The sequence below is a fragment of the Solanum pennellii genome, chromosome 1, assembly GCF_001406875.1.
Source record: "Solanum pennellii chromosome 1, SPENNV200".
Lineage (NCBI taxonomy): Eukaryota > Viridiplantae > Streptophyta > Magnoliopsida > Solanales > Solanaceae > Solanum > Solanum pennellii.
In genome coordinates, this window is record NC_028637.1 from 86,115,373 (window position 1) to 86,132,381 (window position 17,009).

The following is a 17,009-nucleotide window of genomic DNA, read 5'->3' on the forward strand; positions in this document are numbered from 1 at the left end:
TTGTCTAAACTTTTAAATTTAAATAAAATTCATGTAGTAGGGATATATTTGATTCTTCTTGCGAAGTTTTGGAATATGTTTAATTCTTTTCACACATGAACTATTTCCCTTCTTTAATTGAATGATTAATTTGAATTTATTTCTTTGGTGATCAAATTTCTTTCATTTATCTTCTTAAATCTATCATAGATATCACAAGAAAAATCTTGACAAATACAAAAAATAAGTTACAATTTGGCCACAATGGATTATTGGGAATAATGGTGAATATTAGGATTTTGAAAAGAGCATTTTGAAGGGAAAAGGAGCAAATATACTCAACAGTTGTGTAGATGAGCATTTGCTCCATGTATGTGTCTTTACTTGATGTGGTCACCAGTGAAGAGAGCTAGTTTTTGGTAAAACCCATTGTCATTTTGAGGTCTGGGCACTCCGTTGTGATGAAATAGAAAAGCACTGCGTCTACGTTTTACACAAACAGATGATGATGTTTCTATATCAACTCGCAATCACAAATAAGTTGATATCAGCTACTACATAAAACTGCCTGTATCAACACATATCATCATATAATAAAACTATCTTTCATTTGGAGTTAATCTTCCTCATTTATTTGAGGATGGGAGCGAATATGCTTTCCAAAGCTCATGTAAGCTGAGTTTTATGTCAATAAATTTGTTCAAACAGGGATAAATTTACATTGACAGAATAAGAGACTACAATAAATTACAACAGGGGCCTATCTTATGATGTGTTGTTTCCATTCCACATCATAAGAGCTCGGTTTCTTCCTGGTCTGCATCAGCATCCTCCACATCATTCTCCTCGTCTTCTTCTGGAGCATCAGGGTCTACTCCCTGCCAAAAATGGATTGGTTCATTTAAGAAAACAGCGGGGGAAAAAAAACTGTCTACTGAAGTCCTGGTGTAAGTTCATTCAAGTTACGAAATTCAATGACAACAGAAGCAAAGCAATGTAAACCAGAGGTACAGCCAAGTGAATTTGGTATCCCACAGTCAATTTTCCAATGTATACATGAATAGAGAAGTTCAAGAACAACTAGCTACAATATTTAGCAGAGAAACTATGCTGCATGATTAGATTTTAAACAAGCATATTTAGAGATTGCTTTCACGTTGAACAGGAAACAAAACCTTGAGTTGCTTCTCCAGGCGATCCAATCCTTTATTTGCAGCTTCATTTTGAGGATTTATCCTGATAGGCAGAGTATTGGTGTAAGTATCAAGAATTATGCTATTTTCATGCAAACTGCTCCATTTTTTTTTTTTACTTTATATTAAAGCATAATAGATTAGATAAAGGGCTGATTTTGTGAGATTGATTATCCGACACTTCTAATTCCTTAAGATTGGGCAGGAACAGATTGCAATAGCATCCAAAGAGAAGGTACAACCTCAGTGCTGCATGATAGTGTGACAAGGCATCTTGCAGCATATTTGTAGCAGCAAACACTTGGGCAAGCTTAACATGTAACGAGTCATCAGCCCAATCCTTGAGGTATCGCTCAAGGAGAGTAACAGCATCTCCATTTCGACCTTCAATGACATGCAATTCTGCCAAGGCTAGCGCTGCTCCAAGATAACCAGGTTCCAGCCTTAGTGCAGATTCATAGAACTTCTTCGCCTGTAAAAGGAGTAGGTACTTGAATTTCAAGAAAAAGAAACAAATAAAGTGCTACTCAGAAGTACAGCTATATGTTAAGTTGTTTTAAAATTTATAAGGTAACATTTTATTAATGTTGTGGGAAGAAGTCACGTATGTAAGATGCATGCCAAAAAGGAGAGAACCTACATAAAGATGTGGTTATCTACAAAGCCACCCAATCATCTATACATACATGAACCTTATAGATCTTCAGAAATATGTAAGTTAGAAGATAGCTGAAAGAATTTTTTTGCTTCAGTACTACCATAAGAGGTACTCAACCACTTCATTGACCACTAGACCACACCGTTAGGTGCTGGTTCTTTTTTTTTTTTTGCTTCTTATTTTCTTTCTTCCTATTTGTTAAACTCTTTTGTCCCTGATTCTATTTCTGATGGGTGATTATTCTTTTCCTATTTTTCTTGGAGTTACTATCTATCCTTTTTGGATAAGAAGAACTATAAATCTCCATTTCAATGGAGTTTAAATCCCATCATTAGTACAGTGATTTTGATTTTCGAATTTGAATCTCATGATAATTTGATTTTGGGTATGGTTAGTCTTACAGTTTATTAAAAGATAAAATAAAATAAGATAGTGATGGCTTCATTGGAGATTGATCGGCGGTGGAGAGCAAGATGGAAGGAGCCTCCGGCATGGAGCAAATTAAGGGTATGAAATTGGGAAGAAGAATAAAGAGGAGAGACAGAAAGTTGAAAAAGAAATAAAGTTCATAAACATATAGTTCAAATTGAGAGTGTCCTGTGGAATTTTTACATTGGTTTGGTGCTGTATATATACTCCTTTATGTGCCCATGCTTCTTGACAACACGGCTGTTGTGGAAATGTATCAAAAGGGTGTATTTTATTGTGAATTTAAATGATCCTGTGGGGTAATAGGACCCTCGCCAACTTTAGGTTACTTCAAAAGAATTTGTCTAAGTTAAGGGGGAAATTTATGTAAATTCACTAGATTAAACAATAAAAAGAGACTTGAAAAATATTTTTTATCCACCAATCAATTACTAGGAAATACTTTTTAACATATATTTTGTTCATCAATCAAACGCCGGAAAAGAAGCACCGAGAATGCTTTCTAGAAAATACTATTCGTGAAAAACATTTTCCTTCATACCAAACACATCACAAGTCTTGCAAAACTGAATTTTCTTTACAAGAAAAATGTCAAATGAAAATTATATACCTATATACAGTTGACACAAAAAGAAAAAAATTAACTAATCATTGTATTAAAAATGGAAAATGGTCAAAAATGCTATATATGATTTCTTGTTCTTCAGTTTCTGTAGCTATGGTTTTTATGTAGTTCAATAATAGTAATATTTTGTTGTAGCATTGTTCTGCTACTATCTACTGTTTTTGTTAATATCTATTGCCTCTTTTACTCCATCACATCGTTTTTCTAGATTGCCCTTCTCTTGAGACGAGGGTCTATTGGGAAGAACCTCTCTACTTCACCTCTGAGGTAGAGGTTTGGTCTACTACAGTCGTACACTCTACCCTTTTCAGACCCCACTTTATGAGTGTACTTTGTGAGATTACACTGGGTATGTTATTCTTGGTCAAAATTGCCCTTACACTATGTGAAATTGAGTAAAACTGTCCTCCTTTAACAATTTGGTCCAAAATATCTCTATTGTAACTTAATTGGGTCAAAAATGTCTTTTTCCTAATTAACATATTGTTACTTTAAAAAAACTTTCTTTTCCTAATAAAGATATTAGTTGTAAAGAATTTTTTCTTTATTTTAAAATCCCTTTAACTAGTAAAAAGTAGGAATTAGTTTCCTTTTCCATCTTAATCTAGTTAAATAAATTGAAATAGAATAACCTTATGTATTTTTTAAACTATTAACGTGTATGTGTGTGTGTGTATATATATTGTTAAAAAAGTATGAGATTATTCTATTTTAATTAATTAAACGACATTAAGAAAAAGAAAGATTTCTCACTTTTTTTATTAGTTAAATAGATTTTAAAAGGAAAAAGAACAAGAAGACGGTTCTTTAAAAAAGAAAATATTATAAAAAGAATGTTTAAAAAGAAAAGCAACAATATGTTTATCAATAAAAGGACCATTTTACTCAATAAAGTAACAATTTTGCATAGTTTAGGGCATTCTTTTACCCTTTTGCATATTAAAAATGTGTTGTAAAATCATCATTTTCCTTATTATGTATAATAGATTTACCTATTTCAACTTTTAGTTTTCTATATTGGACATTAAAAAGGTGAAAAACAAAACGAGGTCATTGGTAAAGAGGACTAAAGTGTCCCAAAAGATGTGACACACGATTATTATTTGCATAGCTAAACTACTTTTTTACTTTCAGATTGACATTCTGAAAGATTTTGATAAATTATTAATTTTTCAATGTTTGACCTATACTGCATGTTATAGTTTCTAAGCATAAAAGTAACTGATTATGGGCAAAGGAAGTAATTCTTAACAATTTCGAATACTTTACAAGTACTTTAGAGCACTACCCAGACATTTCCATAATCAAACATTTTTTTTTTACTGAATTGACAAGAAATAATATATTTTTTCATTCTCCATTACAGCCAAGTGCAAGCAGCTGTGTGTAAACTAGTTAAGGTCAATAGTTCAAGTGCACTAGAAAATGTGTGTTTCCATCTCTCCCGTTAACAATCATGCCAAATCATATTAAGGATTCAATTTGAAATAGGTCTAAATACATCTTTATGATATTGTAACCAATAATATGTGAATGAGAACCTAGTGGTGTTACCTCTTTTAGTTTTAAATCTTACTAAACCTTTTTCATCCTCTTACACAGTGCTAATAAGAAATACCAAATATCAAAAGATCCAGAAGAAGGAAAGTCAATTATACCTTTTCCCTCCCACTAGTGCTACTAGCATGTACGTCACCCACCAATTTTAGAGCTTTTGCTGACTGTGGCATGGCCTTCATCGCCTCCCTTGCAGCATATAGTGCCTCCTTAATATTTGAAATCGCTAAATAAGAGCGTACTAAACCTAGAATTGTATTTGTAAGAAACTCAATTCAGAAAAGGAGTGGAGCAACACAATGGCACCATTCAAAGAAGCAGATGCTGGCAATCCAAACAATGAAACTTCACCCTTCTTGAAAACAAACCTTGATAAGAACGAAGATCAGGTCTCAATTGTTGAGCTCCTCTGAAGGCAACTACAGCAGCTTCAGGTCGATTCATTGACAAGTATATATTTCCCTAGATGTTGGTTAAAAAAGAAAAAAGAATAACCAAACTATGTGCTATTGAAAAGCATTCCACTAGGCAGAAAATATCTCAAGCGCACCTTCATTATATAACCTGGTATATGCCTCTCATCAATGCGGATGCTCTGGTTTAAAAAACGAAATATTATCAGTCTACTCTTGTTTAGTGAATAACAATTTCAAAACTATAACTCAACAAAACTAACCTTCTCAATATAAGATAGAGCCCCTCTCTCATCTCTCCTTTCCCATAAGACAGACAAGGCCACAAAAACTTCAGGTCTGTTTGGGTCTATGTTCAGGAGATCATGTACTAATCTATGCAACTTTGAATTATCAGATTTCAGCTTTAAGAGCATGGCATACTCGTCCATATAGGTAATAACATATGGATCAATGGACCGAACCTGCAGAGACCATGCAATATCAATATGTAGTGTATATTTAGAAACGATAAAATATCACATCAGCACGCAGCAGTTGTTTTACCTTCTCAAAATCTGTAATAGCTTCTTCAGTTTTTCCAATGATGGCTTCAACCTTCATAAGTGCAAACACGAGATAAGAGATAACAATAACTTATTTTCTCATTTTCAGAATAAAAATTACAGAGGGAACTTAAGACAACATCTCCTTTAAGAGTTTAGGATAAAAACAATTTTCATCAAAAGAGAGTTATTCTATTTATTTTGTCGATGAGCATTTAATCATCCGTGAAAATAAACACATACCAACAGTAGTTCTCTACAGTCTAAAAGCTGTAAAGAGAAAAAAAAATATAGTTTTGATGTGGGATTTTTTCTGGGTGATTTAGAACGATCATTAAAATAAGGCATTTCCTTGACGAACAGTTCAATGTGCATGATTGGAGTTGGATGTTCAATGAGAAGACCAGACAAATCTAGAACATGGAAAGAAAATTCAAGGCATTTTATAGTTCACTACTTCTACTTATCTACACATGTGACACTAGTAAAGGAGAAAGCCAGTGTAGAGAATATTTGATCCACGAGAAAGAAAAAGCACAATTACTTTCAAATAATTTGGCTTTATTTTTAGTAATTTGTTTATATTTATTTCAATTAATATATTCATGCCTCTGACATGCTACACACAGAGGACAACTGTAAAAGGAAGACCAAGTACTTAGATAGCCCATAAAAGTTGGCACGAACTGCCAGTTAGACGCCTTATCTAGCCTTGTGACCAGTAAGACACCTCGACTTGGCACATGTGTCTTAGGAATACCCATGGCTGACATGGCAAATGCGCGCTTTCTACCTAATTTTTGAGCGCAAGACATTTTTTTAGGTTGGCTTAGAACACTTCTCTTTTCTCTCTCCCAGCTTTCATAGCTGATGTTCATATCCTTCAGACCTTTACCATCTCTGCACCATTTCACATATACAACACCTGAAACACTCTCAATTACCATTAAATCCACCCAATGCCACCTTAACCATCAGACTCCTTCCTTTCAAAGGAGAAAAAGATGAAAAGAGTTTCGGCCTACACTCCTTCTCACTGGAAAATATGGACTCTTTTCCCGTGATCATTCAACAAAGGAATCCAAATAACAAAAAGCTCTACTTACATGACTCATCAACCACCATAAAAACTTTTCTAATCAGCTTCATCTGGAATCAAAAGATCACCATGCAACTCAACATTTTTCACCTTCCTCACTCTCATTTCACTCACCCATCTCTGTTTCCCAGCAACCTAAGTTGCTCAGACTAAGGTGCGGGTGTACGATACGGGTGCAGATCTAGAGGTCGGATCCTCTATGATCTAAATTTGTAAGATTCCGGGATACGGATAACAGATCCAAGTATGGATATGGATGCGGGGACTCGCTAAATATAATTCAAATATCTAAAAGTAGAGCGATAAAACCTAAATTATGAGATACTATGCGGAAAACTTAAGGAGAAAATATTGTTCAAGAGGAGAACCCTAGAAGAAGATGAAAGGAAAGGAAGTGACAATAGAAATTTATCTATACAAGGCATTCCATTTCTTCAATTTCACATTACTTTTTGTTTGATTACAAAAATTGACTCTCCAGAATTCCTCCCTCAAATTTGGTCAAAGTACCAAAACCGGTTGACCAGATTGGGTACAGATCCTACACCCACACCCAGTCTATAGCGACACTGAAATATCAACCCGATCTAGAAAAAGTCAAAGAAACATGCTGGAGAATGGCTTCAAATCGATCCTTCTATTTTAAAAAAATTATTTTGGTTCTCTTTTTGCATGTCTCCATCGTACATGTGCAAGGACTTTAACTTGTTGAAATCTTTCGGAAGAGACATGGAAGGAAAAGTGAATCTTTTCCACTATTCAAGAAGGTTAAGATCATCATAATGCCTTCTTCAACCAATGGAAATAAACCTTCCTTTCAAGTACTGCATATGATGTGAACTTCAATGGTTGGAACAGGAAGAAGAGGAGAGAAGGGGGAGGGGGGAGCATCAGTGGTGGGAAGGTTTTTTCAGATTTGGGAACCAAAGGGGGGGGGGGGGCAAGGGTGGGTGCACTGGCGGATTTTATAATTTTAACTATGTATAAATATTATATTTTTCGCCGAAGAGGTTTCAAATGAACCCCTTAGGCCTAACCAGCCAGAACCTCACTTAGCAACCATTCACAAAATATAAATTTAACAATTGTCATAAAAATGCAAATATATTTGAAATCAATAGCAAAAACAGTACTCCCTCTGTTCCTTTTCACCTGTCATAGTTTCTTTTTTCTAGAGTCAAACAATATCAATCTTGAACAACATTTTAAGACATATTTTTTTATCATATGGATATAAAAAATTGTAATTTATTGGACTTTTAGTATAATTTTTTAATATCAAAATTTTAATTTTAAAATATTAATTTATTTTAATTTAATTTAGCTTTGAAAATTATAAACTTAACTTTTGCATAGTGAAGAAAATTATTTAGGAATGAAGGGAGTAGTATTATCTTGAATAAATAAAGAAGAAAGGAAAAGTATTTATTTGTATACCCTCTTTTATAGGAAAAGTAGCAAAAGGGCAGCAGTACTATAAATAAGAAATAAGAGTGGGTTTTGAAAATTAAAAAGAGAACGCATTGAGAGTGAGATTCAAACTCAGACACAGCACTAAGACAACCGTAAGCACCCACCATGAGCCATTGGACCAACCCACCATTTGTTCACTGGTGAGCTATGTTCATTTTATACCAATGCTTCTTAATTTCTACATAGATATATATAATACGATACTAAGTTAATGGGTGCTCATTGGACAACCAAACCATTTGTTACTGGGTGAACTATGTTAATTTATACCAATGCTTCTTAATTTCTGCATAAATATATATAATCCGATACTAGGTTAATGAGTGCTCGAGCACACGGAGGACTCTAAGTGGGTCCGCCCTGATTGGTGTACAGTACTTTTTGTATAAAACATTAGAATTATTTTTTACAAAATATAAACGTGTCATTCGTTGTTTCCCCTATTTGACATGTCATCAAAGATTACAACTCACACTTGAGGTATGCTAGAATCAGATATCCATGAGACATATATGTGGTCAGTGGCAAAGTTAAAAACTGTCTAACTAAGCCGTCCATGTCAATTTTAAGGGGTTATCAATGTATTTGGCCATATGAATAAAAGGAGTGGCATGGTATGTGTTGCATATTTAAAAAAATTTCATATATTCATTATGCCCTAACCTTAGCCATTTCAAGCAGAATATGTATGTTATTGGGAAATCGTCGCAGAAGCTCTGCAAAAAATTCCAAACCACCTGCAGAAAAAGAACAGCACACTGTGATTAGGAAAATCAAACAAAAATTAGCATAACGTATAAACGAATATATAACTTTTTATTTATATTCACATTTTTCAAAAATATCAAGTTCCCCAAATTATTTTCTGAAAATCTAACCAACCTCTGTATCAAAAGAAAAGGGAAAAGTTAATTTTCAAATACTGATTATTCTATGATCAGGTCATGGACAGCCTTGAATTTTTGTTAATTTATTTAATTTCTTTTCATAGCATATCATGTAAAGAATTATATTCATAAATATTTTGCATTAGCTGATATCAGAAATTTTAAGTTACCTAAAAATATGATATTTACTAATCTTACTACTAACATTAATTAATAAATTTAGCTTCTAGTACATCTGTCTATTTCAATAACAAAATCAATCAAGATTCTTTTGTGAGAATTTTACAACACATAAAAACATTGAGAAAATTTCGCCAAGTATGCCCAAAGTAGGCCATGAGTGTTGTATGAGATATAAATGGATATTACTAAGTATTAGTTAAAGTTAGTAAAGATAGGATACAAACTTGTATAAACAGGGAAGGAGATACAAAGAGGTATAACATTAAACTAAACAAGACCAATAAGGGGTTCATGCCAACAAAACCAATAAATTATGGTTAGCTATTTTCCAGCATTTTGACAATTCCTCGTTTTAGTATAGCTTCAGTTTTTCCACAATCTACTTTCCAAGTCATAATTGATTATCTTGTCAGACTTCATTTGGAAATTCAAGTATGAAAGTAGTGCAACAATCCAACTAATTTACTGAATCTGAAAGCTCTCAGTTATATATTAATGATTTTTACAAATTAGCATGTAATCTTAACATTCCCTCCCTATTAATTAAGAATGGAAAGTTTTCCTTTTGTATCAATTCAAGTATCTGGAAGTTTTTCAACATAGTACGAGTTCTATACTGACCTTATTAAAAGAAGAAAATTTTAGAACTATTGAAGAATAGAGGAAAATTGCTCCTCCTATAAAAGTGGATAGTGATGGGACAAGTTAATAGAAAGGATGCATAATTTGGGACAAAGGGAGTACTACCTAATGAAACTAGTTTAATGTAGCTTTATAGATGCATTACTATTGTCGACACAACACTTCTGAATCTGCTTGTTTTAGCTTTTGCACATCTCATTACATTCAGATAAACCATTTTACAAAATTACGCCATGAAAAGTGACGCTGTCATGAATATACATGTCAGGAAAGCAATATCTCACATCCTTCTGGTGCATAGCCATGAATATTAGAAAGAAAAAGCAGGATAAATTTTCAAATGGAATCTCCATCTGGTCAAACCAAAGTAATTGAAAGAAATAGCTTCAAAGGACACGGCAAGACTGCAACAAATTCAATGTCGCTCGGACTTTTCAAAAATATTGATAGGTGCCTGTTGGATTCTCCAAAAGTATTGTGTTTTGGAAAATCCAACATGGTTGCGGCATATATTCGGAGAGCCGGAGCAACATAGGCAACAACAAGGCTTAAGCTAAAATAGTCAAACTGGCACATTCCAAATCAGTAAAGCTTGTCACCTTTATAATCATTTGAAGCAATACAGCATTGGGCTTCAACATAACGCTGCACAAGATGAAGAGAGTAATTGAACATCAGATATACATTATGAATTCAATTTAAATACTTAACAAACTGGAACAAAGTGAACATTTCACTGATAAGTTTCGGACAAGATCTTAAATAGTCACCTGTTTAGGAGCTTGAGAGTTGGCAATTATAGTTGACAAGTTCAAATACTAAAAGACGGATGTGAACCACAAGGAATTTGAACCAAGTTGGAATCAAAATGGTAAGGAAATGGAAACAAAGCCAACAGAACAAGGGATCTCAAATTTTACCTCTTTCCCCATTTCTCTCCTTCTTCCGACCAACCCTTAGCACTAGGCCTTGTACTCTCCTAACTGAAAATGGTTATTTTCCTTAAACTTTCCAACTTGAGTCATTTACTCCCTCCATTTCAATTTACTTGTTTGGTTTTGACTTGGCAAGGAGTTTAAGAAAGTAAAGAAAACTTTTGAATTTTGTGGTTTTAAACTAAAGATATGTAGAATGTACCAAAACGAATTGTGTGGAAAGTTAGAATTAAATAGTTGCCAAAAATGGAAAGAGGTGTTTTTTTCTTTTTTACACTAGTCGAAAAGAGGCATCTTTTTTGAATGGACTTAAAAGGAAAGTAAGACGAACAAATGACATGGAGTAAGTAATTCTTTAATTTGATATTTACCTATTTCTATGCATCAATTGGTGTAAAAGAGTCCCTTTACAAGTTAACTTTTTGTATGTTGACCATTTCTTAATTAATTTTATATGTTTCTATACATATCTGATAAGAGATTTTTGCTGAAGAAGTAAACACAGTCTGCCTCTATTTAACTTTCTAATATAGTGTTCTATGCACATTCTGCCAATATACGGAGATATGCAGAGATCGAACATCTTAAGCACAATACTTTCTCGGATCAGCACATTAATTGGGAGCCTACAATTGTTCACAAACAATTCCATATCCAACTCAACTAACATTTCTTTTTTTTTCTTCTTTTTTTTTACAATGGTGGTGTCCATGTCAACTTACATGCATATCGACTATTTCACTAGGTACATGCTACCTTACACCAGCGCAAGTACTAACAGCTCTATCCACCAAGGCTTACACACATGAGAGATCATTATTTTAATCTATGCAACTCTATTTCCTTTTTAATTTGTCTTAGAAAGAATGACCTATTTATAAATTTAGAAATAATTTAACTTAAACTTTCCATTTTACCCTTAACGACACTTTTATAGCCACCCAAATGTTACGACATGTTTAAGACCACAGGTATCAAAAGAAAAGTCTTATTATTTCTAGGTTCACATAACTTATTAACTGAGTAGTATTTTTTTGTCTCTACTGGGATTTGAACCCTAGTCTACAAACATTGTTCTACTTCATTAACCACGCCACATCCTTGATTGTGAATTCACTCATTTTTTACCACATGGAGAACCTGTGTTTGTGGCTTTCATGTGTTGCCACCATAGCAAGTTTGGCACCACTTGATCTATCAACTCATGAGTAAGTAACCTAAGGATATCTTCTAAGATAGTAATACTTCACATCAGAATGGCATCCCATTCATTGAGAAAATATTTTGTGAGATAGGTCATTCATGATTATCCATGTCATTCTCCTATATAAAGTTGTCATCTACTCATCGTAGCACTGGGTTTCGACCCCACATAGATATAGAAACCTAAGATCCTCTTTACTTTCCTCACTCTTATGTGGAGTTAGACTAAAAATAACATGGGCTAGTTTAGCTTTGGCTTTGTAAATAGGGAAACAAAACAAGAAACTCCTCCAGTGTCCCTACATGAACAGTAGCACAACGAGAAAGTAACCAGCAATGGGATTGATAAGAAACAGAAAAAAGAAATTCTACGTTCAAGAAACTGAAAAACCCAATAACAAGTTGTCAGTATGTGAATATTGAAATCGCGTGAGCATATCCAAATTTAATTTAAGTAACACACAAAACGCAGCACAAAAGTAAAAAAATTAAAATCAGATTAACAAAGACAGCTCAGTCTATTTAGTGAAAGCAAGCTAAAACATATAAATTGTTCACTAACCTGCAACCAACGGCTTGAATCAAAATGATCAAAAGTAGACCTTGCACCTCGAGTTGGGGTCTGCAATGACCAAAAGTAAGCAAAATAGTGTACGATTATTGCTCTGTAACATGTTATGAATTCTGCACAAAACTCCATCTAACTAATTATACTCATGAAATGACAGTTTCAAGCAAGATAATAGAATCAGTATATCTTTCATGTTATTATTTATCATTAGCTCCCATGGTCTCTGACTCTAAAAAGGGAATGCAGGGGTTGGAACGTGAAAAGAAAAATGGAGGGCTACAGGTGAATTTTACTCCTCCTTGGACCGTTAACAAGAGAGGAGGTGAAATAAAAGCAGAGGGGCAATACCCTCCAAGTCAGATACCTCAACCCGTCCAGAAACAAGATCCAAAAACAGAGGTATATCCCAGTTATAATAAATGATGATATTTACCATCTACGCTCCTCGTATACATCTTGCAAGTTGCACTAAAGTTATTTTAATTCCTGACACTATGGGGGCAGGGTATAAGAAATTATCTATAACTCAGGTGTTAAATGTACTTTTCCCTTCAATACAACTTAGACCTGTTTTTCTTCCAAGTAGAAAGGTGTTCATATTTTATCAGAAGATTATCCCCTATTCACCTAAAGCACAAAAGTAATTGTCCATAACATACTGCAGCAGGGGCATGGCATAGCAAAGATGTGTAGACAACTCTAGCTCCAATGGTTATTCAACTAAGCATTGATACCCTTGATGTTATGACAACTACATCAAAAGAAAGTTATGATCAAAGAAGAGACATATTGTTGTCCATTCACTACTTTAACCATGCAATACCACAACCTATAGCATTGTCAACCGCATGTGAAGATCTACATTTGAATTTTCATATTTGAAGCTAAAAATAGAAGTTAGACGAAAAGAATGAATACTAATCACCTACACATTTGGATATACAGGGGGGGGGGATTCAGACGCACAACTTTAGGCATTAACAAATTGAAACTAAAAATGAAATGCACCGCTAGGCATTCTTATTGAACATATGTTTATTACGACCAAGCATTTAACAGTAGAACTGTCTAATGTTTATAAGAAAAGTGTTTAACTAACATCTCTTTTACAAAAAGGAGAGTACACATATATATACTGAAAATCCAGTAAAACAAACCTGTGGAAACAATGAAATAATATCCTTAGCTGCAACACCCATTTCTGCCAAAGCAATGATGGCCTCAATGATGCAAGGGCAATGCCTATGAATAACAGGAAAGCAACAACATTAAGATGGATAAGACTGAGATGACTAACTAATGCAACCAATAACTGGTGACACTTCATATTGCTCACTCCTTGTGCAGAATGATCAAAGAATGGTGGGTGATACTAAACAGGGACGGACACAAGAAGGAATATGAAGGCTAAAAGTAAATTACTACAAAGAGAAAGAGCAACAGAACTGTTCAGCGTATTCTTTTCTTTACATGAAATATCAAAGACTAAAAAAGTAGAAGGCGAGAAATTAAGAAAAACATCAAAAGAAGGAAAAATAAATAAGAAAATGCATATAAACTATCACAGGTAAATAAGCTTTTGTAGAAAAATGAAAAAGAGAAAAGACCTTAAACACTCTTTATAGCATGTAATGGCTGCACGAGTATGTCTTGAATTTCGGTACAGTTTTCCCATCAGGAGATTCATCTGCATATTTCTTGCTTTGCTGGGAATTCCCTCCATCTGTGACATATTATGGAAAAAAGACTTCAACTGAAAATTTTCTCCAAAGCAAATTTATACATATAGGTGAAGCTAAATGTCTATATTCAGCTATACAGAGAAACAATATTACAAAATTACACAGCAACATTAAAGAATTACCAAGAAAAAACAAAATTCCTTTTTGGCTTTTTCGTCACAGATTGGTATCTATCCAACATTCTAAAACTGTCTACACCAAATAGAGTCACAAATATGACTAACCTCAACAAGAGCTGCTCTATTCTCATTGAGTACACAATACAATGATGCAATTTTGAACTTCACCTATATGAAGATGAAAAATTAGAAGGAGAGAAAGACCATAAGTAGTGCACTGACTAGTTCAACATTTCCAACAATAAGTTATAAGTCAAGATACCTCATTCTCATTGACCGTAGAAATGTTGAAAGAATTTGGCGATGATGACCTGGTTGATGCAGACAATGAACTTCTAACTGCTGATGCATTTTGCTTCGGAATTATTCTGTGGCAGTGCAATGCTTGCTTGTACGCGTGCTGGCAAATTAGTAAACCAAATAATTTAATTAACACTATCTAATCAATCTTAGTACCATACATATAAAAATGTGCCAACTACTAATAATCAAATCGTCGAAAGCACAAACAATATAAACTCTGATATGGCATACAATATTTAATGCCAATAAGAACATTTTAATTCATTCATATTAAACCAAATTATCTTACAACAGCTCTCTTGTACTCTTTCTCCCGAAGTAAAGCATCGCCAAGAAGCACCTGAATAACAAAGTATAGTGACAAACAACTCAACTAGTCAGGGTTTGCTATATAAATCTTTTGTATCCATTCTGCTCTACTCAAGCCAAATCAACAAACCAATCATAAACATACAAAATCATGGTTTAGCTGAACTTAACATCGTTTTTTAAAATTCCAAATCTGTCCTGAAGATGAATAGAAGAGAGAAGAGAAACAAACCAAATTCTCAGCCTTGAGGTGCGGACTTGTATCAAGATTCACAGAAGACGACGAAACAAGAAAACTTCCCTAGATTGGAATCGCCAAAAAAAAGATCAAGATTACTTACACATTAAATGACATCAATAAATTATAAACAGAAACGATACCTAAAATGGTGAAATTGAAACAGAAATTTGCTAGTAAAATTAACATTTAAGCAGAGTTAGGTACATTTCAATCACCAACAAAACAAAACCAACATAACAATATCTAAGACAACAAAAGCAAGACTTCAATATCAGTAAGTTATAGGCATTTGAGAAGACGTAATTTCAATCACCAATAGAAACAAACCAAACTCTCAGCCTTGAGATGTGGACTTGTTTCAAAACTTATGGAAGACGCCTTTATTGCAATCACCAAAGAAACAGAATTAACATTACTTAACCATTAAATTACAAACAGAATTGATACCTGAAACAGATATTGGCTATTAAAATTAACTTCCGAGCAGAGGCAGGTACATTTCCATCACCAAAGAAACAAAATCAATACAAGTATAGATAAGACAATGTAAGTAAGAATTCAAGCTCAGTAAGTGAACAGGTAAATTTCAATCACCAGAGAAACAAAATGAAGATCATGTATGGAGCAAATAAAAACGATGAAATCCAAAACAGCAAGCGAATGATTCAATTCATAAACTGAAGAAAAAGAAAAATCGAATGATTAGATAACAAAAACCCTAAGGGTTATAGAAACTTACGAGCATTTGAGCAGAAGCGAACAAGCCATGATCCAACAGAGTGGTCATGTAGTCTTTCGGGACGTCCATTGATTGATGAGGAGAATTCAGTTTGATGAAGAAGAGAGAGATAGAGAGAAGAGGTCGTTTATGGAGACTGAAACTGTGAAAGTGAGTGTAAAGAATTGATGAATTCGAAGCCGCTCGCTTTTTTGAATTCCCTTATACAGCTTTAAGGTTGCAAGGGGACAACTGTTTGGGGAGAAGGTTGGAATTACATAACTGACCTTTTTAATCATTGGGACTTTCACGTATAGCTCCTAAAAAATAGTTTAATTATTCTTTATATCTATAGTTTGATAATTACAATTAGTCATATAAAGGAGAGAGAGGGGCAAAAAATGAAAGAAAGTTGAATTATATATTTATATTGGTTAGATAATTGTATATTATACATATGTATTTATATATATGGCAAGCGAGATTGGGAGAGAGATGAGAGAGGCGAGCGAGAGAGGGCAGAGAGTGGGAGAGAGGTGAATTGCATATGTATATTGATTAGATAATTGTATAGTATACATATGTATTTGTATATCCCGGCGAATTATACATATACAAATGAGGCTAATTATACAAACTCGAAATCAGCCCACATAATTAATATACAAACGTGGCTAATTATACAAACTCGAAGTCAACCCACATAATTAATGTATAATGTTAGTCGTGAATGGTAATTATTGCAAACTATAGCTATGATTACAATCAAGTAGTATAAATTTGCTTAACCGCATAATTTTCTCTTTTAACTATTCACTTCCATCTTACTTCTTTTATTTGCAACTTCACTTTTATTTTAATTTTTTACTTTTTAATAAGAATAACATTAGAAAGGAAGTTATAGTAATTAATTACTACGAGAATAGCAAAGACCTAATTTGTTTTTATTAATTAAGATGTTTAAATAGAATGCATATTTAAAATATTAAAGAATTAATTATGTATCAATATTTAAATATGTAGGAAAAAGGGTCTGATATACCCCTCAACTTTATCATTTAGAGCTGATATACCCCTTGTTATGAAAGTGGCTCATATATACCCCTACTTGTAAACAAATGGCTCACATATACCCTTTTCCTCTAACGGAAATGAAAAAAAATAATTTTAACCTAAATTTTTATT

At 33.5% G+C, this 17,009-nt stretch overlaps 1 protein-coding gene across 2 annotated transcripts; it reads right to left on the reverse strand.

The window, feature by feature from the left end:
* Positions 1–548: 548 nt before the first annotated feature.
* LOC107024616 (anaphase-promoting complex subunit 7) lies at positions 549–16,085 on the reverse strand. 2 transcript variants are annotated; one of them, XM_015225643.2, is made up of 18 exons: positions 15,846–16,084; positions 15,098–15,166; positions 14,846–14,896; positions 14,516–14,653; positions 14,359–14,421; positions 14,000–14,115; positions 13,550–13,634; positions 12,384–12,443; positions 10,283–10,328; positions 8,635–8,708; positions 5,401–5,451; positions 5,118–5,318; positions 4,992–5,036; positions 4,810–4,903; positions 4,543–4,688; positions 1,415–1,644; positions 1,155–1,215; positions 549–857 (listed from the first exon to the last, which is right to left on the reverse strand). In XM_015225643.2, the coding sequence occupies exons 1-18, from the start codon at positions 15,912–15,914 to the stop codon at positions 771–773; spliced, it is 1,686 nt and encodes a 561-aa protein (XP_015081129.1). In that variant the 5' UTR covers positions 15,915–16,084; the 3' UTR covers positions 549–770. The 2 variants fall into 2 exon arrangements, with proteins under 2 accessions (XP_015081129.1, XP_015081185.1); XM_015225699.2 differs by lacking the exon at positions 14,846–14,896 and having other exon boundaries at positions 15,846–16,085.
* Between the last annotated feature and the right edge of the window lie 924 nt (positions 16,086–17,009).

Bases quoted from the DNA above. Each gene is read 5' to 3' on its own strand.
- LOC107024616 (XM_015225643.2), bottom strand. From the start codon at position 15,914: ATGGACGTCCCGAAAGACTACATGACCACTCTGTTGGATCATGGCTTG. The intron at 13,635-13,999 runs GTCTTTTCTCTT...TGTTATTCATAG, and splicing joins TGCTATAAAGAGTGTTTAAG to GCATTGCCCTTGCATCATTG. The intron at 5,452-8,634 runs GTTAGGGCATAA...GCACTTATGAAG, and splicing joins TTCTGCTTGAAATGGCTAAG to GTTGAAGCCATCATTGGAAA.